This window comes from Carcharhinus amblyrhynchos, chromosome 7, assembly GCF_965287045.1.
Source record: "Carcharhinus amblyrhynchos chromosome 7, sCarAmb.v2.hapA, whole genome shotgun sequence".
NCBI lineage: Eukaryota > Metazoa > Chordata > Chondrichthyes > Carcharhiniformes > Carcharhinidae > Carcharhinus > Carcharhinus amblyrhynchos.
In genome coordinates, this window is record NC_137330.1 from 85501481 (window position 1) to 85522310 (window position 20830).

At 44.0% G+C, this 20830-nt stretch overlaps 1 protein-coding gene across 2 annotated transcripts in view; it reads left to right on the forward strand.

The window, feature by feature from the left end:
• Positions 1-1550: 1550 nt before the first annotated feature.
• The window catches only part of LOC145345096 (interferon gamma receptor 1-like), a 51608-nt gene continuing 32328 nt past the window's right edge, over positions 1551-20830 (forward strand). The window contains exon 1 of one of the 2 annotated variants that reach the window (XM_080192697.1): positions 1551-1865. In XM_080192697.1, the coding sequence (XP_080048823.1) occupies positions 1775-1865 (91 nt within the window). In that variant the 5' untranslated portion in view covers positions 1551-1774. The remainder of the gene's footprint in view (positions 1866-20830) is intronic. The other variant, XM_080192698.1, reaches the window with a different exon arrangement.

Consider the following 20830-nt stretch of genomic DNA (forward strand, 5'->3'; position numbering starts at 1 on the left):
TCTTTCACCTAGGATTTTGCTACGTGTTCTCAAAGACTACTTTCACATTCAAATGTAGTAACCTCCTGTGAAGCATATTCATTAAGATGCAGGTTTGACGTAAATGAGGAAGCATCCCCGGAATGCAGGTGGAGCAGCTGTGCAACACTCTGACATCAACAAAACTTACCCTCACTGCCCCAAGGCGTTTCACTAGACTGTTACGAAACAAAATTTGCCACAGTTGGGACACGCAAGCAGGTTTAAGAGAGACTATCTTGCTGATTTAATAAATAAAAGTTAACATCTCTGTAGAGCTTTCTCTTACATCTTTGATAGCTTTGTCCTCCAAAGATAAACTAAATGAATCCTTTTGATCCAATTGTTTAACATGGAAAAAGTAATAATCCTATATAGCCCTTTCATTTTCACTAACGCTGAAGAGGTAGTGGTATTGTAGTAAGCCAGCGGCCCGGCCTAATCCTGTGGGGACACCGGTTCAAATCCCATCTTGGCTGCTGATGTAACTTAAATCACTTAATAAATCTGGATTTAACAAGCCAAACTCACTAATGGTGATTCTAAAATAATTGTTGGAAAAACCCATCTGCTCCTCTCAGTGAGACAAGACCATCTGAAATGGTGGTTCCCTCACAACCCCAGAGCTTGGGGTGGTGTCAAAGCCATGGCAGCCAAGATTCAACCCCACCTCATTCCCAACCGAGGGAAAACAGGACCCTGGGTGTCTGGATTTAGAATCTGTAAAAAATAGGGTTGCCACCAAGGATTGTGGCCAAATTGAAAATCAATTTTTCCCTTCACAGGTGCAAAGTGACCTCACGTTTGCTACATATCTTAAACCAAATGTTTGGCCGCCTGCCCTAAATAGCACTTTATGTGCATTGTGTTCGATCTTACTTCATAAGCTGCTGTGAAATGTCTTGGGACGTTGGATTACACATTAAATGGGCTATCTAAAGACAAACTGTTGTTGTATTGGCTATTTCGTAAAACTATTAAAATTTTAATCTCAAATCTAGAGAGTGTCTAAACTGCTGGTTAGGCAAGGTGGCAAAGAAGGTTCTGAAGAGTGTAACGGGTGGAACGATGGCAGAATGGTTAGCCACTGCTACCTCACAGCACCAGGGACCTGGGTTTGATTCCTGGCTTGAGCCATTGTTGGTGCGGAGCCTGCATGTTCTCCGGGTGCTCCGGTTTCCTCCCACAGTCTGAAAGACGTGCTGATTAAGTGCATTGGACATGCTAAATTCTCCCTCTGTTTATCCCAAAAGATGCCGGAGGGCGTGGACTAGGGGATTTTCACAGTAAAATCATTGTGGTGTTAACGTAAGCCTTCTTGTGACAATAAAAAAAATTTAAATTTGATCCCAAATATTAACTCCTGTTTCTCTATCTCTCTCTCCACAAACCTGCTGAGAACTTCCAGCACTTGTAATTTTTATTTCAGGTTTCCAGCATTGGTAGTATTTTGCTTTTACTATGCAAATAGTCATGACGTGCTGTGGAAAGTCCACCCACTAGATCCAGTGCTCTGAATTGCTCCCGAGCCGCGGTTGGTTTCGTGTTGTGAGAGGGACTGTTGGCTTGCGGAATCATATTCAGGGGCGGCGCTGGGCAGAGGGCTGCGTCTAGGGGGTTGCTGCTGCCAGGGAGAGCGGGTCTGGACAGGACATGCTGCCGCTGCAGCTTCGGGGCGGTGGCTGAGGCTGATTCGAGTTAAGGAGCTGTGTGACCCATGAAGCGGCGGAGAGACTGAAGGAGCCCGTTGGTTACAATGTGGCGGAGCAGAACTCCAGTATCGAGCCTGCCCTTATTCTGCGCTTTTCTTCTCTATTGCTGCGACAGAAGCCCGCTCCCTGCACTGGGTAAGTGTTTCCAAACATAGCGACAGGCTGGACGGGGGTCGCTGTATACAAAAACTAACACTGATCTCTCAGCAGAGAAACAAAAACAAAGGTAGACGAATAGAACTGGAGGAAAAAAAAGTCCCTGGTGCGAGTTGGGGATTTCCAATTCCTATTTACAGTGTGTGCCTTTCTTGCTGTGGGGTGGGGGAGAGGGCGGATTGGATCTCAGGGTTAAGGGTTAAAATCCATATTGTCAAAATGACCAGTTCACCTCCACAGGGGGAGATTTTCTGGGGGACTCCAGTTGCTTTTCATATTGGAAGTCAGGCTATGCTGTTTGTCCCTTGCCTGCCAAGCCCATGTTGGCCCTGGTCACTGTCTTTGTTCAGGGAGCTACTTATTCACATCACGTCATGTACAGTAACCTGCCCAGCCTCCACATCCCCCCCGCTTCGGCTATTTACCAGCGTTTCCTTGTTCTGGTTAGTCGGTGCATTTTTCTTTTGTCTGACTGCACTAATCATTTCCAAATCTTCTCCCCAAATGCTGGAGGATTTCAGTCTTTTTTTTGCATTTTATTTTAGGGCTGCGTCTTCCCTTTTATTTAAGAGTTACAGCTTTTCAATTAAAAAAAATGTAATATCGTTTCTCGCAGCATAACCTCAGCAATCTTAGCAACAATTTCAGAAAATTGTAGTCACAAACAAAATATTTTAAAACAGCAATGCTGTTGCCCAAATGACAGCAATAATAAAAAACAAGACGGAGGAATATTACAACTACGTTTTAAAAAGGTATTGTTTTAGTAAAAAATCGTGGATAATCGAGCGCTAGTTTCTCACAAGTATAATGTTAATCAAAGCATTTAGCAAGCCATCTAATTACTATCAAGATGTCTTTGATCAGTCAAAGTCAGAAGCTGCACCAGTCGATAATGGCATGCAAGTCCTGAGCTGCAGTTTACAGACCCCGCCCTGCTCTTTGGAAAGACAAAGATATAGGCCCAAATCTCCTGGCCTGGATCATTGGAGATGGGAAGTGTGTACGTGCAAAGTAGTCAGCACTGCGGAAGTTGGAAACAGTGGGCTGATTTCCATTTCTCGGGACCCTCAGTAAAGTTTCCAGACCGTGTAATAGAACAGAGTATGGAAGGTGGCAGGAATCTAACCTCAAGCAGAGCAAAAAAGGTGACAAGTGTGAGAAGGGAGGTGGTCAATGCAGGATAGAGGGTGTTGTACCTAAATGCGCGCAGTGTAAGGAACAAGGTAAATGAACAATGTTGCGGGCATCACAGAGACATGGCTGCCAAGGGGATCAGGGCTGGGATCTAAACATCCAAGGATATGTGTCCTATCAGAAGGACAGGCAGATGGGCAAAGAGGATGGGGTTGATAAGGAATGAAGTTAAATCAATAACAAGGAGTGATACAGGATCAGAAGGTATTGAATCTTGGTGGATAGAGTTGAGGAAAAGCAAACATAAAAAGACCCTGATGAGAGTTATGTACAGCCCCCTCTAGCAGCAGTCAGGATGTGGGGCAGAAAATAAATCGGGAGATAGAAAAGACATATTTAAAAAAAGCAATATTACAGTAATCATGAGGGACTTCAATATGCAGGTGGACTGGGGAAATCAGGTAGGTAGTGGATCCCAAGGAAAGGAATTCGTGGACTGTGTAAGAGATGTTTTTTTTTGAGCAGCTTGTGACAGACCCTACTAGGGAACAGGCAATTCTGGATTTGTTGATGTATGATGAGGCAGACTTGATTAGGGAACTTAAGGTGAAGGAACCCTAGGGAGCAGTGACCACAATATGATAGAATTTACCCTGCAGTTTGAGAGGGAGAAGCTGGAATCAGATGTAATGGTATTACAATTAAATAAAAGTAACTACAAAGAAATGAGGGAGGAGTTGGCCAGAGTTGATTGGAAAGGGAGCCTAGCAGGGAAGACTGTGGAACATCATGGCAGGGTTTTTCGAGAGTTATTCAAGAGGCACAACAGAAATTCATCCCAAGGAGGAGGAAACATGCTAAGGGGAGGACAAGGCATGCATGGCTGACAAGGGAAGTCAAGGACAGCGTAAAAGCATGCAAAGTGGCAAAGATTAGTCGGAAGCCAGAGGATTGGGAAACCTTTAAAAGCAGGGATAACTAAAAAAGCAATAAAGAAGGAGAAGATGAAATATGAGTGTAAGCTAGCTGGCAATATAAAAGAAAATAGATTTTTTTTAATATGTAAAGGTAAGAGAGACAAAAATAGCCATTGGGCCACTGGAAAATGAGGCTGGAGAAGTAATTATAGGAAACAGAAATGGCAGAGGAACTGAATAGTTACTTTGCATCAGTCTTCATGGTGGAAGACACCAGTGGGGTGCCAGAGTGCTGAAGTGGAAATTTTCTTGCTTCTTGACTGTGTTAGACTCAACAAAACTACTTCTGACAAAATAACTAGTCTTTATTTACGAAAGACTGTATGCAGTATTGGCAAAAACTTGAGTTTGGAGGGCAGTCGTTATGACTTGCTAATTCCTTCTCAAGTCCATGCTTACATAAAGAATAGTTCAGTATTTGTACATAATCATTATCGGTTTGCGTGACCAGAGCTTATTCAGAAATTCGATCAATAGTAGTGTCATAAGCAATATCATAAATCATGGTACAACCTGCTGACCTCCTAGAACTCTTTGTCTCATCAGTCATACCTTTATCTTGTCCATTGATAGAACAGAAGAAGGTCGGTGACTCTTCCATCCCTGACTTTATCTTGTCGTACTCACATAGCCCTAGGTTATGCGGAGTCAGCCTTATCAGTCTTGACCTTCTCTGATCTTATTCATGTCTTAGGTTACGCAGAGTCAGTTTTCCTTATTTTGTACCAAATAGTTGACCAATTTTCCCATCATGCCATTACTTCATTCGTACAATTTCACATTCCCTCCTTTTGTCATATCTTGACAACTAATTAAATAGATATATCCATGACCCTATTAAAGATGCATTTACACAAGCAACACAGAGGTGTTGTTGTCTATCCTTACTAATTGTGGTCTGTGGGTTGGGAAGTTCAGGATCCAGGCGCAGTGGGGGGAGCCAAGGATAATGTTGTTGAAGGCTGAGCTGTAGACAGTGAATACGAGTCTGGGATAGGTGCCTTTTGTTATCTTGGTGTTCTAGGGTAGAGTGCAGGGCCAGGGAGATGGTGTCTGCTATGGACCTGCTGCGGCAGTAAGCAAACTGTAGTGGATCCAGGCAGTCCGGGAGGCTGGAATTGATTTGTGGCAGCTAGGAGAGATTGCAACAAAGGTGTAGTTGAGAAGGTGAAACTGTTCCCATTGGTGGAAGGATCAAGAACCAGAGAGCACAGACTTAAGGTCGTTGGTAAAATGGCAATACTACGAAAATCTTCAACAAGTAATTACGATGTGGAATGCACTGCCTGATAGTAAGATGGAAGTAGGTTCACTCGAGGGATCATTGTTGCGAAAGGAAAAATGTATCATGCAACTGGGAAAGGATGGGGAGTGGCTCCTGCAGAGAAGAGCCAGTTCAGACACGCTAGGTTAAATAGGGATGGGCAACAAATGCTGGCATTGTCAGCGATACCCACACTCCATGAAGGATGAAATTAAAGAAAACAATGTCCTCCTCCTGTGTTGTGAAAGGTTTATTCTATAATCATAGAATTGCTTCAGTGCAGAAGAAGGCCATTCAGCCCATTGAGTCTGCATTGACAGAGTATCCCTCCCCTGCCCCTATCCGTGTAACCCTGTGTAGTTACCATGGCTAATCCTGGTGCTGTGAGACAGCAGTGCTAACCACTGTGCAGCATTAATTTTTATGCCTTTGACTCAAGCTGAAATGTTAATTGTTTCAATTGTTTATTTTGTAAGACATATTTTACTGAGCTAGGCATTGTGATAGAATCTTACTCCAAAGTGAATAATTAAATTATGCAACATCAAAATCTCTAAAGAGGCTTCATCAGCAGTACAACTGACACTTATGTTATACAATAATGTGGAGTACCAGTAAGATGCTGTCTCCTCAAAGGAATGAGAAATACGTTTGCCAGGTTTATTCTCGTACTTTCACATATCTATTATTTCCCCATTCTGCTAACCTGATTTCTTTCATAGGATCCAAATATTTTTTTCTAGTTCTTCCTCCTACCATCTTAGCTTTAATGAAAGGTCACAAATCTGAAATACTTGACTGCATGTTGGGCTTGGCAAATGAGAGTTGGGTCATTTTCTCCAAATTTAGCCACGCATTACATACATACTTTTGACTGCGGGATATTTAGTCAAGCAGTGTCTTGGTTTCCCAACTCCTGAGATAACATCACAAGAGTTTGGGTGTCAGTAATGACAGAGAACTGCTGGATAGCTGATACCTATCTCCTTAAAAAAAGATACACACACCCAGGGAGTTACAGACCTCTCAGCTCAACTTCAGTTGTAGGGAAAGTATCAATGTCCCCACTGAAAAAAAAATAGAAAAAGGTTTAAAAGCCAAAAGTCAAAAACAAAACTAAGTAGGCAACATGAAAAATTGTAAAGGCTTATTTGACCAATCTTGGTGAATTCTTTAAGGTCATAGCAGATACAGTAAATGTACAGCACATAAACAATACTTTTCACTGTATGTTAATACATGTTGCAATAATAAATCAAATCAAAGAAATAAAAGCCAAGGGAACACAGGAGCAGGCCATTTAGACCTGTGAGGCTATTCCTCAATTCATTGAGATCATGGCTGATCTACAACATAATTCCATTTGCCCATTTTTACCTCAGTTCCTTTATTATCTTCGGTTAACAAAAATCGATCAATCTCAATTTAAAAACTTACTACTGATTTAGCATAAATTGTTATTTGTGGAAAACAGTTCCACAATTCTAGTTGAAGCATAAGATCTACTCCCTTGTATTCTAGTCTCTAGGTATAAAGACCAGAATTCTTTTAGCCTTTTTGATTCTTTTCTGAATCTTTTCATGACATTTTAGTGATCTGTGTACTTGTGCCTCCACTGTTTATAACTTTTCAACATTTAGTATATTGTTTTAGCCTTTTTTGGTCCAAAGTGATTAATCTCACATTTGCCCATTCATTTGTCACAGTTTGGCTTTTTTTTTGCAACTTTTGCTTCTATCTACACAGCTTAAAGTGTCATCTATCTGGGAATCAAATTAAAAAGCAGAACAGACAAGGTGGTTATCTCTGGATTACTACCTGAACCGCATGCAGATGGGCGTAGGGTAAATAGGATTAAGAGATGAATGGGTTGCTCAGGGATTGGTGTGGGAGGAATGGGTTTGAATTTATGGGGTATTGGGGCAGGTGGGACTTGTTCAGATGGGATGGTCTTCGTCTAAACCGTGCTGGCACCAGTGTCCTGGCGAATCGTATAACTAGGACTGTAGATGGGGCTTTAAACTAATTGGGGGGAGGAGGGTGCAGGGGTGGGAGAAATTACAATATCTAAAGTAAAAGAGAGGCTACGGGCACAGGAAAATGTTGAGGATGTCCCAATAATAAAGGGAGTAGGGGGCATGAGAAAGGTGGGTAGCGTTCCTTCAAATAGGGTACAGATAAAGGCTGAGATAAAGACACTTTACCTGAATGCACGTAGCATTCGGAACAAAGTGAATGAGCTGGTGGTGCAGATCAGCACAAATGGATGTGATCTGGTGGCCATTACAGAAATGTGGTTGCAGGGTGACAGCGACTGGGAGCTGAATGTCCAGGGGTATCAAGTGTTCAGGAAGGATAGACGGGAGGTAAAAGGGGGAGGGGTAGCTCTGCTGATTAAGGATAGCATCAGGGCGGTAGTAAGGGAAGATATAGGCTCCAAAGAGCAAAACATGGAATCGTGGGTGGAGATAAGGAACAGTAAGGGGAGGAAGATGCTGGTGGGTGTGGCCTATAGGCCCCCAAATAATAACTTGGAGATGGGGCAGGCTGTGAACAAGCAAATAAATGATGAGTGCAGAAATGGAGCGGCGATAATTCTGGGGGATTTTAATCTGCATTTTCATTGGTTGACCCAAGTCGGAGGCAGTGGGCTTGAGGAAGAGTTCTTGGAATGCTGTAGGGATACTTTCCTTGAACAGTGTGTGATGGAACCAACGAGGGAGGGAGCGAGCTATCTTAGATCTGATCTTGTTTAACGAGGCAGGTAGAATTAGGGATCTTGTTGTGAGGGATCCTCTTGGGACGAGCGATCGTTGTATGGTTGAGTTTTTGATGCAGATGGAGGATGAGAAAGTAGGATCCCGAACCTGTGTCCTCTGTTTGAGCAGAGGGGAGTACCATAGGATGAGAGAGGAATTGGCAAATGTAGATTGGGGGCACAGATTAGTTGGTAGGACTGCTGAGGAACAGTGGAGGATCTTTAAGGAGATCTTTTTCGGTGCTCAGAAGAAATATATTCCAGTGGTGGAGAAGGGATAACCAGCCGTGGTTATCGAAGGAAATAAAGGAGAGTATTAAATTAAAAGCTGATGCGTTCAGAGTGGCTAAAAGTAGTGGGCGATTAGAAGATTGGGAGAGGTTTAAAAATCAACAAAGAATGACTAAGAAGTTGATAAAGAAAGGAAAGATAGACTATGAAGCTAAACTAACACTAAATATAAAAAAAAAGACAGTAAGAGTTTTTACAGATATATAAAGAGGAGGAGGCTGGCTAGAGTGAATGTTGGACCCTTAGAGGATGAGAGGGGAGATTTAGTGGTGGGAGATGAGGAAATGGCGGAGGCCTGAAATAAGTTTTTTGCCTCAGTCTTCATGGAGGAGGACGTGCACAGTTTGCCAGATATTAAAGATAGAAGGATGGTAGGAGTTGAAGGCCTGAATGAGATTACTGTCACTAGAGAGGTAGTGCTTGATAGACTAACGGGACTGATGGTGGACAAGTCCCCAGGACCGGATGGAATGCATCCCAGGGTTCTGAAGGAAATGGCAGAGGTGATAGTGGATGCCATAGCGATTATTCACCAAACTTCGCTGGATTCCAGGGAAGTGCTGGAAGATTGGAAAATGGCTAATGTTACTCCGCAGTTTAAAAAAGGTAGCAGGCAAAAGGCAGGGAATTATAGGCCGGTTAGTTTAACGTCTGTAGTTGGAAAAATGCTTGAATACATCATCAAAGAAGAAATAGCAAGGCACCTAGAAAAGAATGGTTTGATAGAGCAGACGCAGCACAGATTCGTTAAGGGGAAGTTGTGTTTGACGAATTTATTGGAATTCTATGAGGATGTGACTAGTGTGGTAGACAGAGGGGAACCGGTGGATGTGGTGTTTCTTGATTTTTCAAAAGGCGTTTGATAAGGTGCCGCACAAAAGGTTGCTTCAGAAGGTTAGGGGGCATGGAGTTGGGGATAAGGTGTTAGCGTGGATAGAGGATTGGTTGTCTAATAGGAGGCAGAGAGTTGGTATCAATGGGTGCTATTCTGATTGGCGGTTGGTGACTAGTGGAGTGCCGCAGGGATCAGTGCTGGGGCCTCAGCTATTTACCATTTACGTAGATGATCTGGAGGAGGGGGCTGAGTGTAGGGTGACGAAATTTGCTGATGACACGAAGATGAGTGGAAAAGCAAGTTGTGTGGAGGGTGTGGAAAGACTGCAGAGGAATCTGGATAGGCTGAGCGAGTGGGCGAGGACCTGGCAAATGGAGTACAACGTTAGCAAGTGTGAGGTTATCCACTGTGGCAGAAATAATAGTCGGAGGGATTACTATTTAAAGGGCGAAAAGCTGCAGCATGCTACGGTGCAGAGGGACCTGGGGGTCCTTGTGCATGAGTCGCAAAAACCCAGTCTGCAGGTGCAGCAGGTGATCAAGAAGGCGAATGGGATGCTGGCCTTTATAGTGAGGGGGATAGAATATAAAAGCAGGGAGGTCTTGCTGCAACTATACAGGGTACTGGTGAGGCCACAGCTGGAGTTCTGTGTGCAGTTTTGGTCGCCGCACTTATGCAAGGATATTTTGGCCTTCGAGGGAGTGCAGAGGAGGTTCACTAGGCTGATACCGGAGATGAGGGGGTTAGACTATGAAGAGAGACTGAATAGACTGGGTCTGTACTCGTTGGAGTTTAGAAGGATGAGGGAGGATCTTGTAGAGACCTATAAGATAATGAAAGGGATGGATAGGGTAGAGGTAGAGAGATTCTTCCCGCTCAGAAAGGACAACAGGACTAGAAGGCACAGCCTCAAGATAAGCGGGGGGGGCGGTTTAGAACGGAGTTGAGGAGGAACTTCTTCACTCAAAGGCTGGTGAATCTCTGGAATTCTCTGTCCGTTGAAGTGGTGGAGGCTACCTCGCTAAATATGTTTAAGTCACGGGTAGGTAGGTTTTTGACAGACAAGGGAATTAAGGGTTATGGGGAGAGAGCGGGAAAGTGGATCTGATCCACTTCAGGTCAGCCATGATCTTCGTGAATGGCAGGGCAGGCTCCAAGGGCTAGATGGCCTACTCCTGCTCCTATTTCTTATGTTCTTATGCTCTATCTTTGGGTCATCAGCAAACTGAGAAAGATGGCTTCCCATTCTATCAGCTAAATCATTAGCAAATGTGCTGATTAAATTTTTTTTATCAGGGAGAGCACAAACGCAACCCCCAACTACCACACATTTTGCAATCGAGTATTCCACACTTGGCGACATTGCAGGCATGAGCAATGCCCGAAATGCATTGGGTAAGCCTTGTCCTAGGTGAACTATTTAAACATTTTTAATTCCATCCAAAAAACCAAATTCAAATTGAATCCAATTCGTGGTCTTCACGAGAGTGACAAACAAGATCCAAGCTGACAATACGTGTTCTTTCTGGATGTATCACAGCTTGGTATGGTTCCTGCTTTGTCCAAGACTACAAGAAACTACAAAGGGCCGTGAACAAGGCCCAGCCCATCATTCAAACCAGCCTCCCATCCATTGATACTGTCTACACTTCCTGCTGCCTCAGGAAAGCAGCCAGCCATAATTAGGGACCCCATGCACCCTGGACATTCTCTCTTCCACCTTCCGTTGGGAAAAAAAGTACAAAAGTCTGAGGACACGTACCAACCAACTCGAACAGCTTCTGTTCTGCTGCTGTCAGACTTATGAATGGATGTACCTTGCATTTACGTAATCTTTCTCTACACCCTAGCTATGACTGTAACACTACATTCTGCACTGCCTCCTTTCTGTCTCTATGTACAGTATGCTTTGTATAACATGCAAGAATCAATACTTGTCACTGTATATTAATACACGTGACAATAATAAATCAAATCAATAAAGGGCTCAACTGTCAACACAAAACTTTGCAACTGCAAGCCTGGGAGCCCATAGGAACTGGAAATGCCAGGCTAGGCTTTCTCTTTGGCCTTTCAATCAAAGTAGTCAGGAAAGGTGCCTTTTTTTTTCTCTAAGAGCTGCAGACTTTTAAAATCTAATTTGAAAGCACGCTGAACATTTAAGTCACTTCACATCATGACAATAGATTTCATAAACAAACTTTTCTTCAGATTTGAATGCATCACAAAACTTTTCCAAGTGAGTATAGAACTTTATATGTCACACACCACTCACGGAGCCAATTTTGGCACAGGAAGCCACCACAAACGGCTATGTGCTGTTGATTTGAGGGATGAAACCCAGAATAATGTGCTGCACTTTTCAGGTGCAACTGCTGCCTGAACTCCACTTTCCTGCCTGTCCCTTAAACCCTCGACATCCTTGCAAGATGCTAATATGTCATCCCAATGCCATGAACTCTTGACTCATCAAATGCCCTTTGAAAAACCAATTGCTGGTTCCTCTTTATCCATTGTAAGGCACTCCAATAAATTTGTCAAACACAATTTCCATTTCATCAAACCATGTTGATTTTGCTTGATTGCCATTACAATTTTCTAAATGTCATGCTGCTACCTCCTTATTGATGTACTCTCGCGTTTTCCCAATGATGGACTAATTGGGCTATCATTGTTTTTTATTTATTCGTGGGACATAGGCGTCGCTGGCTGTCATGATGTAGAGATGTTGATGTTGGACTGGGGTAAACACAGTAAGAAGTCTCACAACACCAGGTTAAAGTCCAATAGGTTTATTTGATAGTAATCCCACAAGCTTTCGGACACACACCTGATGAAGGAACAGCGTTCCGAAAGCTTGTGGGATTACTATCAAATAAACCTGTTGGACTTTAACCTGGTGTTGTGAGACTTCTTACTGTGTCGCTGGCTGGCCAGCATTTATTGCCCATTCCTAGTTGCTCTTGAGAACGTGGTGGTGAGCTGTGTTCTTGAAACGCTGCAGTCCACAATGCCATGAGGGAGGGAATTCCAGGATTTTGACCCAGCAACTGTGAAGGAATGGCAATATATTTCCAAGTCAGGTTGGTGGGTGGCTTGTAGGGCAACTTGCAAGTGGTGATGTTTCCATGTATCTGCTGCCTTTGTCCTTCAGATGGAAGTGGTCATGGGTTTGGAAGGTGCTGTCTAAGGATCTTTGGTGAATTGCTGCAGTGCATCTTGTAGATAGCACACACTGCTGCTACTGAGCGTCAGTGGTAGAAGGAGAGGGTGTTTGTAGATGTGATGTCAATCAAGTGGACTGCTTTGTCCTGGATGGTGTCAAGCTTCTTGAGTGTTGGAGCTGCACCCATCCAGGCAAGTGGGGAGTATTCCATCACACTCCTGATTTGTGCCTTGTAGAGGGTAGGTTGGCTTTGGGGAGTCAGGAGGTGAGTTACTTGCTGCAGAATTCCTAGCCTCTGGCCTGCTCTTGTAGCCACTGCATTTATAGTTCAGTTGAGATTCTGATCAATGGTAACCTCAAGGATGTTGACAGTGGGGGATTCAGTTATGGTAACACTATTGAATATCAAGGGGCAGTGGATAGAGTGTCTCTTATCGGTGATGGTCATTTCCTGGCAATTGTGTGGCACAGGTGTTAATTGCCACTTGTCAGCCCAAGCCTGGATATTGTGCAGATCTTGTTGCGTTTGAACATGAACTGCTTCAGTATCTGAGGAGTGACAAATTGTGCTGAATGTTGTACAATCATCGGCAATCATTCCCACTTCTGACTGTATGACTTTATAATCCCCTGCTTTTTGTTGCCCTCCTTTCTTGAATAGTGGTATGATATTTGAAGCATTCCCTTCTCCTGAGACCTTTTCAAAATCAAAAGAATTTTGGTAGATTACAACCAATGTATCAGCAATCTCTGCAGCCTCATTCTTTTATCAAGGATGTGGATCATTAGTTCCAGGGTACTTATTGACTTTAATCCCATTAGTTTTCCTAATACTTTATTCTCTAATAGTTTTTTAAGTTGCTTTTTTTCACTATGCTTGGAATGCTTCTTGTCTTCTACTGTGAAGACGGATACAAAATACTTTCTCCAAAGTATCTGCCATTCTCCCTTTTCCCTCTAATACTTCCCAGTCTCACTCTAAGGAATTGGCCCTTTTTTTGGCCACTCTTTTTTTCTTTTCTATAACTTGTAAAAGTTTTACTGCTTGTTTTTATATTTCTTGCTAGTTTTTTCTCTTTTTCCCTCTTTTATTGTTGAAGATTAGGGTCATTTACTTTAACAGTACATGTTACCTGTTGCATGTTGCTTATTAGCAAATATTCAGCTGGACTAGAGAAAGGAGATTAAAAGCCTCAAAATGCCACCTTCTGCAGTTAGCACACAGATGCTGTATGAGAGAATAAAATTGCTATATCCTAGCCTAAAATATCCACCCAATTGGATGTGCAGAATGCTCCTAAAATGTGGTTGCTGGGTCAAAACCCTGGAGTTCCCTCCCCAACAGCACTGTGAGCATATCTACACCTCCGGGACTGCAGTGTTTCAAGAAGTTTTTTTTAATAAGTTTTTATAAGTTTTTTTTCACTTTTTCCTCTGGGTTGCTAAAAGGGGCAAGTATGGGTGTGAGACCTGTATGTTGTTGCCAATGCAACATGTGGGAGGTCTTGGAAGCTCCTGGTCTACCAGACATCCACATCTGTGCTCGGTGTGTGGAGCTGCAGACCCTACGGAACCAGGTTAAGGAGCTGCAAATGCAGCTCGAGGACCTTCGGCTCATTCGGGAGAGTGAGGAGGTTATAGATAGGAGCTATCAGCAAGTAGTCACACCAGGGCAACGGGAAGAGGGCACTTGGGTAACTATTAGGAAGGGGAAACCTCGGGTGATGGAGAGCACACCGGTGGATGTCCCCCTTCAAAATAAGTACTCCGGCTGAGTACTACTTGGGGGGACAGCTCATCTGAGGGAGGAAGCGGTGGCCAGGTCTCTGGAGCTGAGCCAGTAAGTCAAAAAATCAAAAAAGAGAGCAGAAAGGTAGTGCTAATAGGGGACTCCACAGTGAGGGGGGCGGACAGGCGTTTTTGTGGACGTAGACGGGAGTCGCGGATGGTGGTTTGTCTCCCTGGAGCTGGGATTCGGGATGTCTCTGGGCGTGTCCCAGACATCCTGAAAGGGGAGGGTGAGGAACCAGAGGTTGTAGTGCATATAGGTACTACTGACGTAGGCAAGAAGAGGGAGGCACTCGTGAAAAGGGACTATAGGGAACTGGGTAGGCAGCTGAGGAAGAGAAAAGCGAAGGTAGTAATCTCAGGATTGCTGCCTGTGCCACAGGAGAATGAGGGCAGGAATGGAATGAGGTGGAGGCTGAAAGCGTGGCTGAGGGACTGGTGTAGAGGGCAGGGATTTTGGTTCCTAGATCACTGGGACCTCTTTAGGGGTAGGTGGGACCTGTACAGTAAGGACAGGTGGCACTTAAATCCCAGGGGGACTAATATCTTGGCGGGAAGACTGGCTAAGGCTACCGGGAGGACTTTAAACCAGAAAGGATGGGGGGAGGGAATTGTGATGGGGAGACTGGGACAGAGGAGGTTAGCTCCCAGGTAGGGGAGGACCGCAGGCAGTATGAGAGGGAGGTTAGACAGGGGGTGGAGAAGGGAAATGCCCAGACTGAGGGGCTGAAGTGTATATATTTTAATGCAAGGAGTGTAGTGAATAAGGTAGATGAGCTTAGGGCGTGGATCGCTGCTTGGGAATGTGATATGGTGGCCATTACGGAGACTTGGATGTCTCAGGGACAGGACTGGGTACTTCAGGTGCCAGGTTTCAGATGCTTCAGGAAGGACAGGGAGGGTGGCAGAAGAGGTGGTGGAGTGGCACAGTTGATCAGGGACAGTGTCATGGCTGCAGAGAAAGAGGATGCCGCGGAGGGACTATCTACAGAGTCTCTGTGGGTGGAAGTTACGAACAGCAAAGGGTCGAAAACTTTGCTGGGTGTATTCTATAGGCCGTCCAATAGTGACAGGGAAGTTGAAGTGCAGATAGGGAAACAGATTCTGGAGAGATGTATTAATAACAGAGTTGTCGTGATGGGAGACTTCAATTTCCCAAACATCGACTGGAATATCCCTAGGGTAAGGGGTTTGGATGGGGAGGAGTTTGTTAGGTGTGTTCAGGAAGGTTTCCTGACACAGTACGTGGATAAGCCTACGAGGGGAGAGGCTGTACTTGACCTGGTACTGGCGAATGAACCAGGGCAGGTGATGGATCTCTCGGTAGGAGAGCATCTTGGGAATGGTGATCATAATTCTATCTCCTTCACAATTGCATTGGAACGAGATAGGATCAGGCAGGCTAGGAAGGTGTTTGTCTGGAGTAAGGGGAGATACGAAGAAGTCAGGAAGTTACTTGGACAAATAAACTGGAAGGAGGCGTTCTTAGGGAAAAGTACCGAAGGAAGGTGGCGGATATTCAAGGAATGTTTGTCTGGAGCTCTGCATGACAACGTTCCGATGAGACAAGGGGGTTTTGGTAGGTCACGGGAACCGTGGTGCACGAAGGCTGTGTTGAACCTAGTCAGGAGGAAAGGGAAGGTGTACAAAAGGTTCAGGGAACTAGGAGAGGTTAAGGATCTTGAGGAGTATAAGGACTGTAGAAAGGTGCTTAAAAGGGAAGTTAGGAGAGCCAGAAGGGGTCATGAGAAGACCTTGGCGGGTAAGATTAAGGAGAATCCCAAGGCCTTCTATAAATATGTGAAAGGTAAAAGGATGAGAAGAGAAGGGATAGGACCTGTAAAAGGTGAAGGGGGAAAGGTCTGTGTGGAACCAGAAGAAATGGCTGAGGTGCTTAATGAGTACTTTGCCTCAGTATTCACAGTGGAAGCTGATCTGGGAGATTTTGCTACGGATTTGCAGCAGATGGAAAAGATTGAGTTTGTGGATATTAAGGTGGAGGATGTGTTAGAACTTTTGAATTCTATCAAGATAGATAAGTTGCCGGGACCAGATGGGATGTACCCCAGGATACTGTGGGAGGCGAGGGAAGTGATTGCAGAGCCCCTGGCGATGATCTTTGCGTCGTCAGTGGAGACGGGAGAGGTTCCGGAAGATTGGAGGATTGCGGATGTGGTTCCTATTTTCAAGAAAGGGAACAGAGATAGCCCGGGAAATTACCGACCGGTGAGTCTGACCTCAGTGGTTGGTAAGCTGATGGAGAGGCTTCTGAGGGACAAGATTTACGAGCATTTGGAGAGGTTTGACATGATCAGGAATAGTCAGCATGGATTTGTCAAGGGCAGGTCGTGCCTTATGAGCCTAGTTGAGTTCTTCGATAATGTGACTGAACACATTGACGAAGGAAGTGCCGTGGACGTGGTGTACATGGACTTCAGCAAGGCATTTGATAAGGTCCCCCATGCAAGACTTCTTGAGAAGGTGAGAGGGCATGGGATCCAAGGGCCTTTGGCCTTGTGGATCCAGAACTGGCTTGCCTGCAGAAGGCAGAGAGTGGTTGTGGATGGGTCTTTTTCTGAATGGAGGTCAGTCACCAGTGGAGTGCCCCAGGGATCTGTTCTAGGACCCTTGCTGTTTGTCATTTTCATAAATGACCTGGATGAGGAAGTGGAGGGATGGGTAAGTAAGTTCGCTGATGACACAAAGGTCAGTGGTGTTGTGGATGGTCTGGAAGGATGTCAAAAGTTGCAGCAGGACATAAATAGGATGCAGGACTGGGCGGAGAAGTGGCAGATGGACTTCAACGCGGATAAATGTGTAGTCGTCCATTTTGGCAGAACCAACGGGATGAACGAGTACACTATCAAGGGCAGGAGTCTTAGTAGTGTTGAAGAGCAGAAGGATCTTGGGGTCCGGGTCCACAGGACTCTTAAATCGGCCTCGCAGGTGGAGGAGGTGGTCAAGAAGGCATATGGTGTACTGGCCTTCATTAATCGAGGGATTGAGTTTAGGAGTCGGGAGGTAATGCTGCAACTTTATAAGACCCTTGTCAGGCCTCATTTGGAGTACTGTGCGCAGTTCTGGTCGCCTCACTATAGGAAAGACGTAGAAGCTATTGAGAGGGTACAGAGGAGATTTACAAGGATGTTGCCTGGACTGGGAGGCATGCCTTATGAAGTTAGGTTGAGGGAGCTGGGTCTCTTTTCCCTGGAGAGACGAAGGTTGAGAGGCGACCTGATAGAAGTTTATAAAATGTTGAGAGGAATAGATAGGGTGGACTCTCAGAGGCTATTTCCCCGGGTTGAAATGGTCGCTACGAGAGGACACAGATTTAAGGTGCAGGGAGGAAAGTACAGAAGTGATGTTAGGGGTAAGTTTTTCACTCAGAGGGTGGTGAGTGAATGGAATCGGCTGCCGTCAGTGGTGGTGGAGGCGAACTCGCTGGGGTCTTTTAAAAGACTTCTGAATGAGTATATGGGGTTTAATGGGATTGGGGGTTATAGATAGGTCCAGAGATTGGTAGGTGTTGATGTGATCGGCGCAACTCGTGGGCCGAAGGGCCTGTTTGTGCTGTAGTGTTCTATGTTCTAAGGCAGCTCACCACCACCTTCTAAAGGGCAGCTAGGCATGGGTAATAAATACTGGCCCAACCAGTAACACCCACCTCCTGCAAATTATTTTTTTAAAAAATTAAATATGTGTCTTGGCCTCAGCAGTGACAAACACTCCCCGTCCATGCCCCAAATGGGAGAATTCTGCCAGCATTTCAGGTCAATGACCTTTCACCAGAAATGATTTTGTGCCCAAGTCTCTAGGATGAGACTTGAACCCACAAGCTTGTGACTCATAGGCAAAAGTATCTGAGCCACAGCTGTTACCAAATGAGTATTACAGTAATGATTGGAAAGTAGTTGCTTTCTTCCTGTAGGTGTTTTACGGTTAAAGTGAACACATGGCAGTGAAAGATAACAATCTATACAAACATTGTGGTTATTAAAAAAATGACCTACTTAACAAAACTTAAGTAACTCAGAGAAAGAACTGAAAATTATATGTATCTCATGTTAGTTATCTTTCACGACAGGAACTGGTTTGACAAAAATATAATTCTTCAGTGAGTATGACTAAAACTATGAGCAAATTCATTACGGGTTTACTAATTCCTAACCTGAGAAATCTGAGCACTTTGCACATGTATAAATGTGCAAAGTTGCTGGTAAAGTGATCAATTCTTTTACTTGGAAGTTTTCAAAACTTAGATTTACACATAACAGCATACAGATATTGCAACATGAGAGGAAATTTACAGCACTCTCTGAAAAGAGACGTGTTGCCAAATCTTTTTGTCTCGCAGTCACCAGGGCAACTGCAAGCTTGCCACATTTCAAAGAATCACAATTTATGCTGTAGGCGAAAGGGTGCTGTGCAGTTGGCAAGTCAACTCAGTTGCCTTGGAGAAAGCAACAGAGAACAATTGGCTCCCGAATTTCTGGGTAGTTCAGAAAAAGACATGCAGCTTGAACATATTCCTTTTCGTTTGCAAAGAATGGATCCCTACAAGTGAATAAATTTCACTTCTAGCAAACGTAAATGAGTCACGTTATTAGTTAATTTCAATCAGTGCTATTAACACGCTCTGGATTAGCACTTCTGCTTTAACGTGCTTTCTTTGAGTCACAAATCTGAGAGAAACAAAGAGCTTATCTATCATTAGGTTTATTATTATTTTTCACTAATTTCATTTCCATCATTTATCCATCTCCGGTTCTAACATAGTTAATAATATTCTCTGAATATAACTCATTCCTCTCCTTGTATTTGAGTTCTTTTCTTCCTTGTTCGTTAATGAGCAGTCTAAACGTAACATCTTGCAATCCTGACTTTACCTGAAATGTGAACCTCTATCCTCTCTCTACAAATGTTGCCTGGGCTGCTGAACATTTCCAGCATTTGCTTGTTCAGCTTGCAAAGTCTTAGAAAATAAGGATGAATTTAACCACGTGTTTGTGTTGGGTTTAGTGTCAATTTAAAGCGGTGCCATTTGATCATGAGTAACCTAAAACTTACTATGCGTTCTTTAAAAGGGGGTGCAATTTTTGCAGTATAGCTCATGGTTTCTGAGGAGGAAGTAGGATTTATTTTCCACTCTTCCCATAAGCAGCAAAGTCAGTCTACCATTGTTTACTGTGTTATCTTTAAGAAAACATTTATTGTTAAAGGACGTAGAATGGCCATATATTTTTGTGTTACACACTTTAATGTTTCATATAAGCATATCCAAATTGTTTGCAGTATCATTCTAGGGATGAAGTTCCTTGTAGATGTTTCCACACCTGCAGAGATGTGGAGCAGCTCTCAAATGATTCTGATGGAAATCAGCAGTATTCGAGATGGAGAGGATATGGAGTTGAAAGCTCAATTCTGAATCATATAATGGTTACTGTGCAGGTGGTGGTTATTCGGCCCATCATATCCATGCTAGCTCCCTACAAAAGCAACTCAGGACAGTGAAGAAAGACCCAGTTTTTAACTGAAGTATGCCATGCTTATATCCAGATTTGCTTGTCTCGTTAAAACTAACCTAGCAGTGTGTGGCCATTAATTTTTCTGTCATGGGATGTGGATGTCACTGACAAAGCCAACACTTAATGGTCACCCTCTTTTTTGAACTGCTGCAACCCTTGTAGCATAGGTACACCTACAGTGCTTATAGGAAGGGAGTTTTGGATTTTCATGCAGCAAAGATGAAGGATTGGCAATCTTTTTGCAAGTCAGGTTGGTGTGTGACTTAGAAAGGAGTTTGCAATTGGCGTTGTTCCCAAATGCTTGTTTCCTTGTGCCTCAAAGCAGCAGAGGTCACTAGCTCTGTCAGAGAGGACATTTTTGAGCTGCTGGACTCATCTTTATAGTTGCTACACTCGCAGTGTACCAGTTACGGAAGGAGTAAAGGTAATAGATAAGATGCTAGTCAGATGGGATGCATTGTCCTGGATTGGGCTTTTTGTCCCGCATAGAGTTGGGCTGTTTTTTGGCTGTTGTTGGCACTCATCCAAGCAAGTGGAGAGTATTCCATCACACTTCTCACATGTGCTGTGTAGATGGTTGGCAGTTTTTGGGAAATCAGAAGATGAATGAGTCACTGCAGAACTTCCAGCACTTGGCCTGCTCTTGTAAACAGAGTACTTACGTGACTGGTTGAGTTCAGTTTCTGGTCATTGGTAACCACACCCCCTCGATGTTGATTCACAGGGATTGTGGTGCTGCTTCAATGTCTGTGGGAAACTATGAGCTGAATTTTCTTAATTTTTTTTCAGTGTTGTCATGTTTGGGAAAGCTGCCTTACCTGCTTTTCCCTCCTTATTTTTAGACTTTCTGAAAGAAAAGAGTGGTCCTACAATGTCACACAACTTAGACTTTTAAAGATCAAAAGGCCACCGTGATTTAAACAAAATAAAACCACAAACATCCCACCGGCCCCTCCCTGCTTGGCTATGCCTCAGCTCAGCACCCCCCTCCCCATCCCCACCCCCGACCTCTGCCCACTGACAGACTGTGGGGGTTTTCAAAAATCTATGCCACAAGGGCTGCAGCAGTTCAAAAAAGAGGGTGACCATTAAGTATTGGCTTTGTCAGTGACATCCACATCCCATGACAGAAAAATAAATGGCCACACACTGCTAGGTTAGTTTTAATGAGACAAGCAAATCTGACATCACATCGGGGGTGGA